Source organism: Varroa jacobsoni, unplaced genomic scaffold (genome assembly GCF_002532875.2).
Source record: "Varroa jacobsoni isolate VJ856 unplaced genomic scaffold, vjacob_1.0 scaffold_1248, whole genome shotgun sequence".
NCBI classification, from domain to species: Eukaryota; Metazoa; Arthropoda; class Arachnida; order Mesostigmata; family Varroidae; genus Varroa; species Varroa jacobsoni.
The window spans coordinates 83528-103189 of record NW_019214150.1 but is presented as its reverse complement, the minus strand read 5'-3'; the positions used below and the strand labels follow the sequence as shown (position 1 = coordinate 103189).

General features: G+C 40.1%; 1 protein-coding gene across 8 annotated transcripts in view; it reads right to left on the bottom strand.

Moving 5' to 3' along the window:
* LOC111268013 (uncharacterized) overlaps window positions 1-19662 on the bottom strand; it is a 37128-nt gene that overhangs the window by 13508 nt on the left and 3958 nt on the right. For 7 of the 8 annotated variants that reach the window (XM_022846677.2, XM_022846682.2, XM_022846681.2 and 4 more), the window contains 14 exons: window positions 11099-11410; window positions 8801-9017; window positions 8402-8517; window positions 8059-8256; window positions 7156-7788; window positions 6797-7024; window positions 6381-6599; window positions 6007-6198; window positions 4932-5522; window positions 4387-4596; window positions 4019-4282; window positions 3153-3220; window positions 2241-2360; window positions 457-701 (listed from right to left, as the gene is read on the bottom strand). In XM_022846677.2, coding sequence (XP_022702412.1) covers window positions 457-701; window positions 2241-2360; window positions 3153-3220; window positions 4019-4282; window positions 4387-4596; window positions 4932-5522; window positions 6007-6198; window positions 6381-6599; window positions 6797-7024; window positions 7156-7788; window positions 8059-8256; window positions 8402-8517; window positions 8801-9017; window positions 11099-11410 — 3613 coding nt within the window. The remainder of the gene's footprint in view (window positions 1-456; window positions 702-2240; window positions 2361-3152; window positions 3221-4018; window positions 4283-4386; window positions 4597-4931; window positions 5523-6006; window positions 6199-6380; window positions 6600-6796; window positions 7025-7155; window positions 7789-8058; window positions 8257-8401; window positions 8518-8800; window positions 9018-11098; window positions 11411-19662) is intronic. The other variant, XM_022846680.2, reaches the window with a different exon arrangement.

Here is a 19662-nt window from a genome sequence, read left to right as displayed (position 1 = left end):
CTGTCAACAGATTAAACGGTAACTAAAGCGTGCATTAACATGTTTATCGTCGGTAGCACTGAGAAAAGATGAAACTTTGTCAAAAACATCTTGGAAGCATTCTTGCCTATGATTAAGGCTTATATTTAATTTGTCGCCTTTAGAACGCCCCATATGGTTCATGTAAAGAAATAGAAAAGACTTTCCGTGAGGCGCATACACGTCTGTGTATCAGACGCTGCATCATACTTTAATTGCACGTATTTGATAGGTGTGAGCTTTTTCGCAAGACTTTGGCTGCAATTGAAGGTTGGCTTTGTTTATTTGCTGGTGTAACGAAATACAAATGCTACTGCTTTTAGTAAACAAGCGGTGTTTTCATTTATTAAAGGTGAAAATGGTCCACGCCATAAATGCGAATGAAGGAGGAAACAAACATCAGAAATCGTTAATAAAGTTTTAATGGTGTCTGCTTACCATTGAGAGCTGATCCAAGACTGAATAGCGGTTCTTCTTCTTCAACAGCTTTCTCTATAGGTGTATGAGTTACTCCACCAACTTCAGGTTGTCGGTCTCGATCTTTGCTTATATTTCGGGCACTGCCAGATACTTCAACGACCCCTACTGCCTCTAACGCGCGGATTATGTCCTGGTCACATGAAACACATGTTTTCACGACATCTGACAATATACTTAGAAGACGCTCGTTGGACTGAAGTGCGCTGGAAATTTCGTATGAAGACAACGAAAATTGTCAGTACTATCATTGACTATTGGTGTACTAACATAAGTTTTTCCGTTGCATTTCAAAGCTCTCCCTAAGAAAGGTAGTGTTATTCTATGTCCAAGCAATGCAAGTTCTACTTGAAACGACGTAATTGAGGTAGCAGTTCTCTGCTACTTACTGCTGCGAATACAACTCATTGAGATTTGAAACCTTAAATGATTCATAATTTTGCAACAGTGAAGTCAGCTTGCTGAACAGATGAGATGACACAAACGACTGATTCTTCAAGAGACAGACGATTCGAAAAGTAACATTTCCTTATATTTTTGTCAAATAAACGCGACCTATGAAACGACCAATTAACGTAAGTGGCTAACATATATAAAATAATATTATCTTTGTTTTTGATTGAGTTAAGGCAACAACAGCGCGGTGAGCAGCTTTGGGATTTGCCTATTCACTCGAGCAGCTGGAGAAAAGCTATGGGAAGCTGGCCAAGCCATGGATGCGTATACTAGAGTCCCTGCGTAGACAGCGCTTTCTCAAGGTTCCCTGAAACTTTTTGCCTTCTTCGAGTCAATGCATCTATCTCTGAATACTCAAACCAAGCGTAAAAGAACACGTTAACGTGGACTGTAGAAACAACATCTCTACTGAGTTTTTCGGAGCAGGTCAGCAACTCTGCAAAGATAGACCGCTGTACCATCATCACACCTAGATGCGGCAGCACGTGCCCTCTTGAAGTGGTGTATAACATACAGCTCATAAAAAATATAGCGCAATTATTAACGTTGATTTGTAAAAAGTTTCGTAGAATTCTATTATTTGTTGACTTATACCTAACTAACTAAACATGTTTCGTAGAAAAAATTAATATGATGTAATCTTTTAAGACGCCAGGTCTCACAGACGGTGTCATTTCAAGGAACTGTCCCATTTTTAAATATTTTTTGTAAAATTTGTATATGCATATATTTATCTAGAAGTTTATATCGTAAACCTGCATACATTGCAACGTCGCTGTAAATTACTAGGATGCAGACATGTAGGTTCTAGGCAACAAGCACTGCTTATTTTTTGCGGTCTTTAAGGAAAGATTTGAAATTCAAGTTAAAAAGTTAAATTACCAAAAACGACAAGTGAGATGAAAGAAAAAAAAAACATTAGTTTGTCAGCTGAAAGAAATGTGCATGCATGCATGCAAATCATTCAGGCACACATATGTACATTATAACATACTGTCTATTCATTCGGGATGCCTGATACTTTAGTTCGCATACATTGAAGAAGTAGAGACTAAGTCCACTGACAAATGGCAAAGACAGAATAGACGGAAATGTTATAGTGCTCACCAGTGAAAAAAGGATCGATCGTAACCGCAAATTACGCGACAGAAAAAGCATATGATTCGGAATCGTATCAAGTGGGCGTTGGAGGATTGTAGAGCATGCCCTTCGAGTTGCACATTCGGATCAAAACATTGTCACGGCACGTTTTTAACAGACGCCTTCGACACACGCAGCTATACACTTACAATTTGAGATTCAATCGTTCCTGTTGGATAGCCTTTTGTCGGTACGCCGAGGGTGTAGGCGTCCCTGCCTGCGGCTGCAATGACAGCCTTGGTCTTTGTTCATCGCCAAAGCACATGACACTGTGAGGACACCTCACCAACCACCGTGAAATGATTATTTTTGTAATGATTCACGTATGTATGTATTTGTGTATAAATATGATGCTGCGAGAACTTAGTAGAAGTAAGTCCGTTTAAGCACAAGGTTCAGAGCGGTAAAGCCCACAATAGGAAGACGACGGTAAAGCAATCGCAGATGACGATAAACAAAATTAACAGAGCACGGATATCACCTTTGGCAATACGCACATAAGTACAGATTTAGACACACATTGAACTTTGGTTTATGAACTTGTCATTGTACAATCTGCATTTTATTGTTGGCGTCTGTTCATTTGTGCATACACTGACATACACTTACCAGAACAAACGTTTTGAAAAACTGTCAAGAATCCATTAGAGCTTACTTGACGATTAATTTAAGCAATATAGCTAACTGTATGGTATAAACAATATTTTTCCTAGTGAACCTGCCAATTTTAGTCGATACGGTTAAGTACTGCAATTGCCGGTGCACCGATTAAACGCATTTATACATTAAAGTGCTACATTAATGCAACGGAACCCGGAGTGAACTATTTATTATAATAAATCATTATATAATTAGGGTTTTTTCGACATATCTTCGCATGTTGGGGTGATATATTTCCGGTCACAGCACTACCACGGAAACTATAGGCATTTCGACAAGCGAAGGCTCAGTTGTTCAAATGGTCTTGCGTTCTAACATTAGGTTAACTGTGCACAAAATGCAAATACTTTTATACATAGCGTATCTAATTGACTCAACAGTACGATTTTATGGCGACTTACCGTTTAGAAGGACCCTGAGGGATTCCATTTGCTCCCTGCGTTATGCTCTCGTCCAATTTTTGTCGCAACTGTAAATACAGTTCACAAGTTTATCTAATGCATTCATCATGCTTTCAGGTCTGCACAAATCTTAACCTCCGTAGCGGGCGTACATTGTCATCCAGGGGGCGCAAATGCACTCATCCACGGTAACGAATACATACACAACACCTCTACAGGAAAGCCCTTGGCGCTCAATATATTTATCTGAGATTCATTCTTATAAACAGTGACATGATAATATACAACACACTAGACAGTTTTGGCTTTCAACCAGCAAGCATTCATTCATGAGACTGATCAAATACTATCACTGTGGTACAGCGTGATGTGCTTTCGTTCTTTGCTGTGAGCACATTGTTCTCATTCCTGCCAGATAATTAAAATTCGGAGTATCACTTCTTAGAGTTCGGCTCGAAGAAGACTATTATCCGCTATAATTGGAGTGCGAGAAAATCCGCAACAGACGACGGCCCAGCCCAGGGATCACCAAGACAACCATTATCATGATCATTCACCTCCGTAGCCGGAACCCAGAAGTCTTGAGGTCGACGCCCTCAGGAGCTCGCTTTTTCCCTCCCCCTCACTTTGCTTTGTGAAAACGAGTCAAGGACAGCCTCCCTTTTGCCCTTCGACAGGTTCGATATTTGATGCGATTGTTTCGATAAAGCCAAAAAGGCAATTTATAATAGTGGAACAGTACTATTAACAGCGTTAGAGAAAAGAAAAAACGAAATGTCGTGTAGTCTAAGGAAACAAGGATAGTTAATGACCGAAGGAAAATCAGTCATCTCAGATAATGGAGAGTAACTAGGCCATTTCCGTACCTCTTTGTTCTTGTTTTTTTCCTGACGCAGTTCTCCAACAAGCTTGATTAAAGAATCAGATAGTTTCACCTCGTAGCCTGTTTCTACGTCCGAAATTATTGACGTGCTCTCAAGGAGATCACGTTCATCCTCGACTTGCCGCAACCTTTGTTGCAAGAGGTCATATTCCTTACGAAGCTTGCTTAGCTGGTCTTCGGCAATTGAAACTGCGGAAACTCCGCTCATAGTGCTCATGTCAAATGACATCTGAGAATCGCCAAGTCGCTGCAAGTAAAAATCCGACAAGTAAAAAGAGTTTGACAGTGTCGTCAACAGATTTGATATGGATAATTTTCGCGAATGAAGTACAGAAAATATGATTGACGAACCATTATGAGGGCTTTTTTTGCTTCTTCCGCTAGCTCGGCACCGTCCCGCAGAGCTTTTGCCAGATCCGCCAAACTTAAACCTCCGGAAACTTCGGACATAGTCAACATTTCATCCAAGATTGCCGGCAACATCTTATCTTCGCACTCAACACCCAATATTTTCTTCATTTTCGTTATAATATCTAGTAACCGATCATTTGCCTCGGACACCTTGCATTTCCGTCGAACAGAAAGAGACGATAGTGTACAGAAAAATTAGTTTTGTCAATTAATACATGTCTATGTCCGAGGATGCGGTTCATCGAATAGAAGCCTAATTGATTTTTTTTAGTTTTAGCGATTTTTTAGTATTAATGTGTAATTAGCGAAACTTGAAACAGAGATCACCTAGTTGATTTCAACGAGAGGCTTGGCTGTTTAAGTCACATTAGCTGCACGAGATCAAAACAATTCTTTAAGCCGTTTTGAAGGCTTAAGCTCGCGATAGTACCTGCGTTGGTCGATCGATGAGTGATCAAAGCCCCTAAATGACAGTCTTCTGTTACCTGATTTAGTTTTTGTTGTAGTTCTGATAACTCCTTATTTGCACCACTTAATTGTGCTTCGAGCGATTCCTTGGTTTGGGTGAGTTTGTTCAGGTGCGTTTCCGTTTTGACTAGTAGATTCCTTGTGTCATCGACAGTGCATTCTAGCTGATTAATACGATTGTTGTCCTTGAGGACTAGAGCGTCCTTGGTCGCATTTACTTCCTTTATCAGTGAGCCGCACAAGTCCTCGAAATTTAGCCGACACTTCTCGATCGTATCACATAACTGTTCGTATAGTTGAGTGACACCAACTAATTGAATATCGCGAACGCAGTCACCATCCGCTCCACCGTCAGTTTTCTCCTGTCGCAACACTTCCGTTTCAGATTGGGCCTTCAGTTTGCAGCTGAAAAGAAATCTGCTTCCGAGGAGGTCTTTCTCGAGAAGTGCTCTGATGGCAACAATGTGATCATGAACTGTCATCGGCTCGCTTAGATCATGAAGATATCTTAATAACTGATCATGAAGAGCAGAATTTTTCTCACATTCCCATTTAGCTGCAAGGGATTCAATCTGAGCGAGATATTTTTGTTCAACGGCTTCACTTGTCTGCAATTTCCAATTTGACTGAATAAGTAAAGTTCTTTTTGCGTTACATTGAAGTTCACTTACCCGAAATAAACTGCATAAATAACGTATACCGCACGGTGCATTATAAAGGTGCCATAATTCACGATGTGATAAGACAAAAAAGGAAACTTATCTAAAAAGAAATGCATGTATAAGTCTATCATATAAGATTGTAAAGTATGATAAAGAGATAAAGAATAATGTAATAAACTTTTCGATTTGTTAGCATGTGATAAAATTAGATTATATTACGAACACTTTGAGCAATGCTTCAATAACGGTGTCCGATGATTAGCGTTAGGGTTGACTACTTGGATTGATTTTGTTAAATGTTACAAATTGCAGAAGCATTTATGGAAATATTTAACGGAGTATTAATGATGGTATATACGAATACCTCGGAAAATATACCTAAGCCACTAAAGGATAATACCGTATTGTTTGACATTAACATACAACCCACCTGTTTTTGGTTCAGGGCAACTTTCTCCGTGAATTCATTATACAAAGCAAGTTTCTCGTACTCCCATATATCCATAAGTTTTTTAAAGTTTCGTTTCGATTTTTCATCGACTAATTTGTCATTGAGTTGGTTGATAAGCATAGATTTCTCGACCTGAAGGTTGTCGGCTGAATTCTGGAACTCCTCCAACGTCTAAAACCAGAATTGAGGTAGTGATCTTTTAGGTAATGAAAAAAATACTGCTTTAGTGCTAAACTTAATAAAATATCCACAATTTTATTCTCCTTCATCATAATGGAGCTTAGATTTTCCTAAACAAGAAAAAGTCCGAGTAATAACGCAAACGTGCGGAAGTCTTTTTAACTAATACTTACTAAAAAAAAACTACTAATATTCTCTGTCAAGAGACTGTTGCATTGGCCTTCATCTCCATTGTTCTCCGTGCGACAGGTGATGTTAGTCATGTCAAGCAAGCACCGTGGTGGAGTGTTCACACGAAGTGGATTGGCCCTCAAAGGGGTAGTATCAAAGAGAAGAAAACTTTCTGCTGACGGTGTCGTCGACCTATTGGGAGTTGTTGCAGTAATTTTCTCCTGAAACCGTGACACATTAAGTATAAGTTGGTAAAAACAAAATACTTCGTTTGCAAAAAAAATGTTATAAAAAAAAAACCTAGAATTCGTTTGAACTGCCTGAAGAGCTTAATACTTTGTAATGCTTTGTAAAAAAAAAACGTTATGAATCACCTCTTCCTCTGAAATACGTGACAGTTAAGAAAGGTAGGACTGACCTCAAAATTGCTGCAGTTCGGATTTGTAGGCGTTGTATTCTGCGAGTGTTTGGCCATCTGCCCTTCTAAAAGCAGGTTCTTGTGTTGTAGCTGCAGGTTCTCGTTTGGCAAGGCATATAGTTTTTGGGCAATTTCCTCTACAAAAGGTTGACCACTTTCGACTGCACGGAGCCGTTCCACCTCTTTCTCAGACTGATCCAGATGAGCCTCACAGTCTGCTAGTTTCACCTAGGTAACAATATTCAAGGATTTGCAAGAAATACTTTACTTGTCAACAATTTAATTGTCTGTTACTTATGATAGTATTATGTATATATACATTTCATTAGCTAGCGGAATGCATACAGTACGTATCCCACCTTGAGTGTACGAATTTCTGCCTCTAATCCAGGAACTCTCCGGCCCTGCAGTCCATATGCCTTGAGAATCTGAACAACACCAACAACGTCATGAAGACTTTGAACCTGTTGGCCTTCCTTAAGCACATCCTGGAGCTCTTCTTCCAATTGCACTTTGTCACGCAAAACGTATTCACGAATTGATTTGAGTACTGCAACTAAATCACCGATATTTTCCACTTCCTGCGTTACTCCACAGTCAGGCCACCTTGCCAAAAGATCATTAACTTCATTACGCATATTTCCTGGTAAAGATAGGGCGCTTACTGCGATAGGGGATCTTTGAGGGAAATCAAGGTATTGTGTTTGTTCCGAAATAGTTTGATTGCCGTAACAGCCACAACATGCGCTTGCGTTGGCCAGTTGCGCTTGCAGTTGGTCCCGCTCTTCTTTTAGCGAGCGATTCAACGTTAATGACTGGTTTAGTTCGTCCTTGAGCTGCTGTAAAGATTTGTGAATGACATTACTTTCTGTTTCATACCGCCTAAGCGCTTCGAGCCTTTTAGTCGCTTCTCGTAGGCTGTCAGTGCGAAGCTGAAGATCCTGTTTAATTCGCTTATATTCACTCTCGCGGGCCTGTAGTTTCACGCGTACCTGAAAAGAAGCATGTATAAAAAGACAGAAAAATTAAGTAAAAGGCAAAAATAATAACGTATTATACCTACCCAATACTTGGTAGCATTAGAAGCTGCCCTTCCCTTGTTGAATCCTATGGAGAAAGTTCATTGACGCGACAGATACAGGCTCTTATCATCTGAATTAGACTGTTGTTGATTATGCGAAATATGAACGCTCAGAGGCGTTTAATGTTAAAACTAAATGTCATCTAAGTCAAATTACATTTAACCAGTTTTCAACGCATACCTGCTCATGCTCTTCAGAAGCCCATATCAACTGGGTTTTCACCTCACTTAGTTCGCCTTCTAAACCACGATTGCGGTCTTCCATTGCTTTGACACGATTCTCTGCCTCCCCAACCTTGCTTCTCCAAGATTGAATTTCCTGTGTAGCTTCACGCAGCCGTCCCTGTAGACTTCGAACTTGCAGTTCATAAATATGGGCCTGCAAAATTAAATCGTACAGATCTCCTGTTATGCAGAGCTTCCTATTCATAGAATTGAAAGTTGTGTGAAAATCTGACAAATGCTTCTGTGGCATTTTCCCCTAAAAATAACTATGATGAAAAGCTCGAGTGTTGCAGAGGTACCTGTTGCTGGATCGAAGCATTTTGTTTCCGCTCGCATTCGAGTTGATTCCGTTGCTGTTTCATAGTTATGTCGGCTTCAGCTAAGCGTAGTTCCACAAAACTGTATTCAGATACACCTGTGTTACCCAAACGAACATTATATATTGAGTGAATTCAACATAATTTATGTATAGTAAATATTTTAAATAACTAAATCTGTTTTTTTCCGGCGACAATACATGATTATACTGACCCAGTAAACCTCGGTAAGTACCGACCTTAGAACGTACCGTTATAGGAATTCATGCACTGTACAAGTTCGATTACGTCGAAGCTTGACGAATTTTATTTAATAGGTTTTCGTATTAATTTTACTAAAGTTTATTCATTTTGTGCAACGCTCAACTTTGTAAAACTAACTTTTATTTATTGAGCCACTGTTGTTGTTGTTTGATTCGGGAGCCGCTGCCGCGGCAGCCTTCCGTTTTAGGGCATCCAGCTCCATCTCGAGACCCCTGACGTGCTCCCTTTCACTTTTTAAAAGTTCGTCCTGTTCGGCGGCCGTTGCTCGCAGTTTGTCTGTCAGCTGTTTAATGACTAAATTTCGTTCTTCAATTGCTGCTCGCTGGTCTTTGAGCTGAAATTTGCAAACGTTCGTAAGTCGTACGCGAGCAAAGAAGTTTAACTGATCGGATTTGTTAGATGCAACACGATCCCAATAGATAACTTTGCAAGGCGACAGTAAATATAATAAAGAAAATTAATAGATTTCGTATGACATTGGAGTGGAAATACAGAAAAATGCAGCGATTCACCTTAAATATCTAGTTACGCATTACCAATAGAAATAAATTTATGATCGCAAGAAAGTTCTTGACGTTACAGTTAACAGCCCCTATTCTATTAGGTAATTGGTGATAAATTAACGAACAGCTAATAGTGACTGTTCAGGCTCGTTAATAGCCTTTTCAGACTATCTTCCGACCTGTTCGCAGATCTCTTATGGCTCTGTAGCTCTTGACTAAGCAAACAAGTGCTCCTGTTGATGTCTATTGACTTTGCACCGTTATGCCGGAAACATACGGCGATAGACAAGCTGCTAAATCGATTCGATTCGATCTCTAAACGTTGGCTAGTTGTCAGCATTGTCAGACCCTTGTATTTATCAAAATTGAGTTACAGATCGCCACTCCTTTCTGTTTCCTCTTTCAGTGCATTTCTGAACACTTTGAATTAAGCTAAAAACGATACGCTGCATTCACTTATTTGCTACATCGAGTTCTACAACGCTGTCTACGGTCCGTTTACACTTTTCTATCCAGTACAATACACGAGAGATCCTCTTTAACGCTCATTCTAAATGGTACTTGAATTCTAACATGAATGAATGCACTAGAGCGAGTACTTTAGCTGGGAAGTAATGAGTGAGAAACTGGCCGCTAGGTGGCACGTGAAACTCATACTTTGCTCGGCCAGCGACGTCGCTTATGTCGGCGTCGTATTCTGTTACCAAAAGCAAATTGTTAAGCTAGAGGTAAAAATAAGCGATGACTGTATTTTGCTTTTCGTCTATAAGACACCGGGAGCCGTCCACAAAGGAGACATCAGATATTCTACCAGGAGACAACTGTGTTATTGTAGACATGTATAGTAAATTGTGCACGCGCTCCTATATTCGAATGAGATCTCTAAGCTAGCCACAGTGTCCGAGGGGTAGCTACAGGTTAACAGGCACTTAGAAAAAGAGCGTCATCAACTGGACCAAAAACTGGCGATATCGAGAATATAACAGGTAATCATAATAATGACGACAAAATGCGCGATGAATATTGCTATAAGAAAGAGAGCAAGGTAATCGCATTGTATTCGAACAGCGCGTTAAGGTCTAGTGAGTGCAGACATAATGATTCGGTTTTTCCTGCAGCGAAACTCAAAGAAAATAGTGTAAGAGGCTGAAAAATGATGTGCTTATAGATTATGCCATCATAAAATTATCTCAGGTAAACTCGAACAAGAAAAATCGTGTAAAGATTTATTAAATTTAAAAAAAAATAAACAAAACAAAGTAGTGGGTTGAAAACAGGGATGAGTGGCGCTTGCATCGGAGATGTCCGTCTAAGGATCCAATATACTTCTTTTTGATCGGCTCGATTTATGCCCAGCGTATGTTGGGTTTTCTATACTTTCTATACTTTGTTTTTATATAAGTGAATTCAATAGGAGTAAAAGCTTTTCCAATGTGAGAGCCAGTAACATAAACCTTAGTAGTCCTACAACTAAACCGCTTAACGTGTGCAGCTGTTTGAGTGGGATTTAACTAACACGTACTGGCTATCAGTTCTTTGAATGCCATAATTGAACAATAAATGAATAAGTGAAGTAAGAAGCGCATATTCTTATACACTAGTACTATTACACCAAGAGCCCCTATCTATAGTTATTCTTTTCGACTTTTTGTACGTCGCATAGGTCTCAGTATGTCACTCTTAACTAGCGCAATAGACATTTTGGAGACACGTTTATAATGAGTAATAAGCGACTTGAAGCCACTTAGATAAATTATAATAGCGTGTACGGTACAAGATAAATAGACTTATTCTTTGAATCTCTCTCCCTATATATATGGGCAGTTAAGGTGTACACGAATTTTTTTTTACAAATAGATAAGCTTTTAGGGCATTTGTGAAAGACAGTAGAACTACAAAAAAAGCAACTCACAGCTTGCTCGTATTTTTCTATGTTTATCGTGGACCGCTGTCTGGTTGTGGGAGTCCCAACAGCTGATGAAGCTGGAGATGATGATCCGTCGTTATGACTTCCCAGTGGAGCCAAGACCAAAGAGCTCGTGTCTCGGGAATCGGAGGACAGGCTGTCATCGGCCGAGGAGCACTGTGTCCGTGGGGTACCGTATACAGATGAAGCCAACGCAGAGCTGTCTGAAACAGTGTCAGGCTGTTCCACAGGAAACGAAATCGGCGTCTCCGCCCCACGAGCACCACTGTCTGCTCCACGATCCGTCACCTCCTGAACCTAACCAAAAGAAATAGTATCAGGGACAGATTACATAGACCTATTGGTGGCGCAATAGATATAGTAGGTTACCCATTATCCAATCTTCGTGTTTCTACGTATTGGTTATGTTTAGCAGATTTATCGCCGTCTATACTACGTTATACAACACTATTAATACCCTCAGAAACGGTGGCGCTTCTGTAACAACGCCTATTCCAGTAAAACCTAAACAAGAGGCTTTATTTCTATGAATAGATGTACATAAAAATATCATTCCTAGCGGCAGGAAGGAAGACATTTGGTAAAACCCAGCCGACTAAATCGGTTCATTGTGTTTTCTTTTTGAAGGAGGAATTATTGAAAAGAACACGTCGTGAGATAGAAATGAGCATGACGTACTTTAGAATTACGATGTAAGAAATCAAAGCAACGATTGTTGATTGAAACACCATATCTGTTACACATCTATTAAACATGAGGAACTTGAATAAGGCTTCTAAGCATTTTAAGAGGATTTTTTTTACTTTGACGGTAAGTATTTCTGTTACAAAGCTTTATTTGGAAAATGTATCGCCGAACGCAGGCGATTTATTGCGGAGTTATAGCACGTGAGTTGCAGCGCATGCTGCACAATCTCGATAAAAATACTCTAAAATAATTAGCGTGTGCGAAGGTTTTAGTCTCAAAAAGCGTTCAACTTATGATCAATCTAGGAGTTCTTGAACTGAATAAGTTCTGGAAGGGCGATTAGAGTAAATATATTTCTATGCGATAGACGGTCGCAACTAATTTTTGTTATTTGTTTTGAATTCAGTCGATTTGAGTTAAACATTAGAGTCGGCCAAAAAAAAGATACACTTTTAAGAGTCAGTTTCAAAACATCCATGGCAGAAATAAGCCAAACAGAGTAAAGAAATTGGTTCACATTTTTTAACAGGACTATGAAATCCAACAGCTCGCGTTGATATATAAAAAAACTGGAAGCAATGTACGCCTTTGTGTCACCTGTTCAGTCCTCGTAATTGCGATTAGTTACAGCCATAACTCTGTCTGGAAGGGTAGCTTAGACACTAATTACTGTAACAACATTGGTAAAGGTATTGCCAGGGCAAGCTCTAGTGCTGAATTTCTGCTCGAGTAGCGCTCTGATGCAGGCTATTCTACTCTACTGCAATGTAAATCATGACGCTACGCCAATGTGCATTCATGTGTGCGACCTAACCGACTAAGGTCACTTTAGCCAGCAAAGAAGATAACGTGTGACTTCCATCTTCTGGTACCAAAACCTAAATACGGCAGACGTTTAAAATTATCTGCACCGCAAAAGGTAACTATAACTGTGTAGTCACATGAACATCTAAATGGTTTTGAGACCAGACTCCCTGTCTCTAAGACAAGTTGATTTGAACTTTAACGCAAAAAAAAGGCTAGGCGATTCAGCAAAACAAAAAGCCTGCACATGTATTGCGGTTCGAAGAAGTGCTCATCAGTGGATCAAACAAAGACAGATGAAGCACAGAACACAGACACAAACCCCTGATAAACCAGCACTGACTAAACAAAACCTGTTCATCTCGAGCAGTAATTCTATCCTAGTAAGGCAATCCGCTTTCGAATATGCTTGAATGCTTGAGGAGCCTCAGACTGAGCTAAGAAGAAGCAAACAGCTATACTTCGGTCTACGCATAGATTTTCCCCCGTATCAATGTTTTTTGGAGTGTAAGCCCACTCTTACATTACATTAGTCGGTCCATGCCCATTTGGATGATCGATTCATCCAACTGGCACCTGTGTGTATTCCCCATTCTGGTAGAATGCGACTTCGTTTAAAAATTTCATAGTTGATTCTAAACTATGAAATTTTTAGACTTAGTGATTTAATCACTGAGTCATGTTTCCAATTGCTTTGAAAGTTATTCATCGACACATCGTTCGCACAGAGAAGCGACACATGCTTTTATGAGTTCCGTCTGACTCCAAGCAAAGTGGAAAAAAGCTTTAATTTTATTTAATTTCTCTTTAACAGTTCACATAAAACTTACTATTGACAATAACGCGAAGAGTGGCTATATCGTCATAATGTAAAAACTTTTTAGCTGGACAACGGCTCTTGCCGCTACGTAGCTATTGCCGCCAGGTCAGGGAACACACGCTAAAATAAGCCGTAGTCAACACTGAAGAAGAAAACACGTTCCAACTGATTGGCTGTGTTTGCCAGAACGTACGCTTTACTATTATATCTTTCCTTATGACTCATTGTACAGTATATTCCTGAAAAGGCTCCATCTATGTTTCATTCCTTAGAGCAATGTACGCTGGCCGCGTTGTACTACTCGTTCGCTCTGATACCCAGCAATCGTTTTAAATAAAATCATGATTCACACAGATCAAGCAAATTTATGGTTTGTGCTCTGTCCAGCCATGCATCACCTTCTTTTCGTAGATTACATAATCTGGTTTACAGAGCACCGAGTCTCTTTTTTGTTTTTATCATGCCTTTTCCCTTTATCTACGATGAGCCTTTAAGCCCATCCCATTTGGCTCGTTGAATTCAATACACACTTGTTATTATTTTTCCTATGCGTATGGCACCCTGCTGAAGCGATAGTTACAAGGTGTCATATTCGAGCATCTGCTCTCGTATACCCTCTGCGTTATATTCAGGACACTGGTTGTGTTTAGTTTTAGCAACATGCAATAATTCTTGTTACTCCAAGCGGCGTCCTTGTTATCATCGTATCGGGAACCTAAGAGAGCTCAGTGTAATCGCGCCACGACAACTGTCACCATTCGTATCTACAATGGCAGAGGCTTAACCTCTGAAACAGTATGTGCGTTTTCCCTGTGAGGGGTACAACACATCGATGTCGGCAGGCTTTTTCTGGAAGAAATAGTAAGCTGCTGCTGTGACAAAAAGGCGTAATTGCTAATTATGTGTTGTTTCCAGAAATAGTCACAGAGATGTTTACCGGCCCGGCGCCTATCAGATCCTATTCCACATATATATCCGTCATGTAGACAAAGGAGGTGTAAGAGTGAATGTTTAGAATTTTATGTCCAGCTTGTGGTTAAGTATTACTTGAGACAAGGAGACACATGCAGCTATAATGTCTAGTTTCGGAACTACGAACAACCGAAACATCTATATATTTTACATTGAACGTTTTACGTTGTTCTTGCACTGTAAGCTACACAAAGGTATGGCTACACAAAATGGCGAAGAGTCGTGATGACTCTTCGCCATTTTAAAAAGGTAGTCGGTACAACGTATTGCAATTCAACTAAACTGTGAATGGCAACACGCAACAAATGATTGATATGTCTTTTTTTGAATTGAAAGCTTCTCGTTGTCACTGATTAACATGAACATATAACAGTAAATTGTTTAATCTTACAATGTCTTCACGTCACCACTGTTACGGACAGTTTTTAACTTTACACGTGCAAAGTCTGTCTGTAAGATAATGAAATTGGGTTCCACTGCAATCAGTATACCAACGAGAACGAATATGAACCAGGAATAACTCACCAGATCTACTCGTAACAGCTATCTACATCTGGCTATAATGAGTCGGTTTTACGGGCTTACTTGCACGAGGGAACAGTTCACGAAAACTGAGTGAACTACCATGGTCGGCCGCTCTAGAAGCTTCTCGTATATATAAATTCGTATGTAGTTCATTTCACAGATATATACTTGTTGGTTTTGCTTACTCCTTGGGGATTTGGAGAGGTATATGCAGCGCCCTCTCTCAAGGTGTCACTATTTCGAACCAAGTGTATCAAATCACCTAAAGTCAGACACGCGCCTAATTCAGAATGAAACCTCATTTAAAATGCTCGATAGCCACTCACGCAGAATAATCACAACTTATAGTGAATGTATACTCTTTGTCAAAGTAAACCATTTTACAGAGCTATTGCCTATAAAATGAACCGAGACAAAGCACGTGGCTAAATTGCATATAGAACTTACACAACAACCTGCAAACAACGCAGAGGTCTATGGTATATTGTTCCTACGACGTTAACCGCCGCACTAAAATCTACTGCTTGTACAAGCTTTACGATTCTGGCAACTACAACACGGACGCATCGCGAAGACGATAATGCTGACGAAGACCCAGATTCGGCGACGTAAACTTCTTTTGGTACACTTATTGCTCAGACGTCGTATGACATATCAAACACGCTACAGCGTAAACCTGCCGACATAGTACGATGGTACGTCGAAGGTATATTTGTAATGCGGTTAAGGGGCTGATCTTGTTTGCTTACTTGGAATGGCGCAATTGCAAAATGAAGAGTGTACTTAACTATGTCTAAACCGTCTCTTGTTATTGTCTATTATTTAGAAGACGATAAGCGCGGCGTGCCTGTATCTAGAAGTATACACTATCTGGCTTGAAGTACCACAGACGAATGATTAGTTGTGGCATCACGTCGAAATATGTTTTGTGATATTTATATATTATTTATATATGATAAATTCGAGTATGCTGAGTCATAGCTTCAGCAGACTCGGATTCACGTCGGCGATATTTAGGTAAAAGCGTAACACTTGCTTTAAACGACTTCAACTTTGTGTTTGGAGTGCACAGTTCTTCAAGATCAATTTTGTCGTCAGTCGCAACGATACCAAACGTACCTAAAGGGACGACCTTGAGCAAGTTTAAATTATGTAAATATAGCTAAATATAACTATTATCAACAAGTGATAATAGGAACGTAAACTACTAATGAAGACGCGTTATGAATTACTTTTAACAGATATGAAAAAGTCTGGCATTTAATTGTGGCAAACTATTATAGAAAATATTGTGAATATATGTAGAAACATATCAGAAAAAACAGTTTATTCTCTTATTTACTATTCATAGTCATGTGTACGACTTGGGAAAATGTAGAGAATTAAAATTAAAAGGTGTCCATATATGGGAAAAAAACACACACATAGCGTTACTTGTTCTCTGAAATATGCATATATTCAAAATGTAATACCTTAACATGTTGGTCAGTATCATCCACTGTTAACGAACGCTGCTGTCAACTTTGAAATAAACTTTCCAGCCAATCCTCCAGGGTGCCACCGTCTGAGAAGATATTCCCTAACGAATAATAAGCAGCAACTACGATACTGGATGCGCACTTCACCATGTAGTATACTACGTAATTTATCCTTAGAGGTAAAAGTAAATAATCGATAATCAGTGCGTACTCTTTACGTGCACTGAACTAATATTCTAACACTTGATTCCGTAAAGCCACTATCGAAATTATTACCAATGAAATACTATTTGTAACAATTTAGTTTTCGCTTTACGAGTACCGTTATCTTTAACGCAGCAAGCTTTTCCACCGGAAATCAAAGCACAAAGACGACATTACTGAACACCACTTTCCTGTCGCTTGGCGACCATTAGGGGATTCGTATCCATGGCGGCGAACTTTTCTTTCTATTTTTCCGATCTCGTGGCTTATTCTATCTCCAGCCTTACTTTCAATATGTGCCAGCTACCCAGCTAGAATCGTCCCTTTCCACTTCGCGCTGCTACGAGGCGTTTCAGTTGGTTGTTCTTCGACGACGAACGCTAGCGCGTTCTGTTCCTTCGTAACGTCCTATGTTCGTTATTCTTCAGTGCATCCAACCTCTCTCCAACGCGTATTGTTCTGTGTTCTGTCGACCACAACTTAATTATTATACTGTCCGCAGCTACTGCAGGCAGAGCGACTATGCTTGTAGAACTTGTCATAATAGTTGTGATCGCGGTTGTGAGCACTAGCCGTCGACGCATGCAGCGTATGTATAGAAACAACTGTTCGTCCCGGTTAGCGCCGTTCGGGCTGTCATCCTTCCCCAGCCACCAGACGACCTTTTCCAATCTTCGTCTTTTGCATTCATCTTTTCCAGCTTAGCCTTTCTTCCATCTCTCCATCTTCCCAGTCAGATGTTTTTTTCCATTCAACATGATGATGGCGATGATGATCATTGTAGCGACTATGTCCAGAAAGTTCACGTGCGATATTACTTCTCGTCTTCGTAGTCCCCGGCCACATAGAACCCACATAGTCATTCTAGGTATGACATTGATTCTCTCTCACGCTTTTATAATGGCACAAAGAAAACGCGCACCACAAGACCACTTCCCGACTTTTACTACACAGTTGTTCTTCTTTTTTGTTCGTGCCACGACGTTGTGTCCCTCGGGTTTGGTCTCCTTTTAGCAATACGCGCTCGGGCAAGTCGGTGGCAGCAGGTCCTGATCACTTTTCCCGTTGCCCGTCAGGTCGAACTAGCTAGATCAGGCTGACGGGGAACCCAATGAAGATAGATCAGACCTGAGGAAGCTAGACCTAGACTAGACCAGACTGGGCTGAAGTAGGGTTTTGTAATAAGGATGAAACGAGATTTTACCTTCAGAGTGTATCTACGTCTCCAATCCCTGCAATGACTTTCCTTTCCTTTCTGTTTGTGCTTTCCTCTCAGAAGGTCCTAATTTTATTGTGGTTTGCCCTCGGAATAAGCAGAGGAAAAAAGTAAACCTCCACCTGAACTGAGGTATGTCTGTCGAAACATACAGGTAAAACCCTCATGTGACAAGAAGTGGCTGCGACAACTGCCACAGGGGCGTGGGCGAAAAGCATACGCAGGTAGATAGCTTCAGTAGAGCGCTACAAGCTACCAGAAACCGTTGGATTATATCAGGAGAATTTACATTTACAGCATTAGACAAAGCGAAAGAAGAGAGGAGACTTCGCGAACACTGCGCCATTTCACTCCGTAAACGAAGAGTGCAATGATCAGAGCGACTTGAGGTACGAAGGCCGAGTCGACGTACCAGGACAGCATCTGTACTAGTTGTGACTCAGAGGAAATAAGAAACAGAATAGGAATACATACAAAAAAAGCCTTGTGTTTTTTAATGCCTGCCTATCAAAGACGGCGGCACATTACACTAACTAAAGGATGTTAGGTAGGCAAGGGGTGGACAATCAGAAAGCACAATAAGGACATTCTTAATATATTATGCAACAAGGAAATGCTATAGGCGTAAGAAAAACTTAAAAAAAAAGTAATTGCCTTCTGTCGACCGAAGTGTTGTTTGGTAAAGACATCTCTCTATGACTGCATCAAAGCACCGAAGGTCGTCCGGTAATCCTTGATCAGTTTCGTGCAGCTGTATATGTAATTTGATAGAAACAATGAGCATATGTTGGCACCATCCATCAAGTTGAACAAGGTGTCAAAAATGCCATAAGATTATGCGAGAAAGTAAGCATTATTCCTTGTTAAATGACGCTAGCACGACTACTAACTGTTAGAACGCAATGAGTTAAGCTTCTGGAAAACACCAAAACTAACTAAAATCGTAATAAGCAAGCCTAAAATGGGCTCGTTTGTTATAGCTCCGTGGCTATCTTATGCAGTCAGATTATTCTTCACTCTGTATTTCGTTTTAACACGTTTTCATCTCCCTAGACATGCGCACATCGTGGACCTATATTGAAGAAACTATTGTAGGACTAAACGAATATGATTAACAACATTTCAAAAGTCCAGTGTGCCACTCGGCACTATTTGCTTAAGTGTGACACTGTGACCTGCGGTTGATCTCTACCATGTGCCTTTTGCTCTGATAGTACTACGCCAAGAGGCCCTTCACCGGAAGACGATGCGCCTCTTTGAAAAATCCTGCGAACACATTATGATTTCACCATTCGGCTCGAATGCATCTGCCTGGGAAAGCGGATAGCGCCTTCCGTGATAGACATAAGTTAGGCGTTACACAACTGACGATAGCGATAAGCATATCGATATAATTTTCAGTTAGGACTGACTGTAATTCTAAATTTTAGCCGCCAAGTGATGGAATCAATAACAATGCATATGACGCGAATAATTAAAATTAGTTTCAAGCACCCTGTACAATTTCATTCTGTTGAGATCATTATGACAGTCCTTGGAAGTAAAAAGAGCGGGTCGTGTTTGTCTATTCTACGCAGAGAAATTATATAACATGTTGGTTTATAAGAGTAAAAACTTAGCACTGGTAACACATGAACAACAATAATAAACACATGTGTCTAAGGTTAAGAAAAACCGGCTTTGATATTGACTGTTGAAAAATATCTCTAAAATTCGATCGACCATCGATGGAGACGTATGTTGTGTAATTTTGTGCAGTTACACATCACATGATACACTGCGCACAAAGGCTAACAACTGCGACGTGTTTATATACTTATACGAATTTAATAACGAAGAAGCC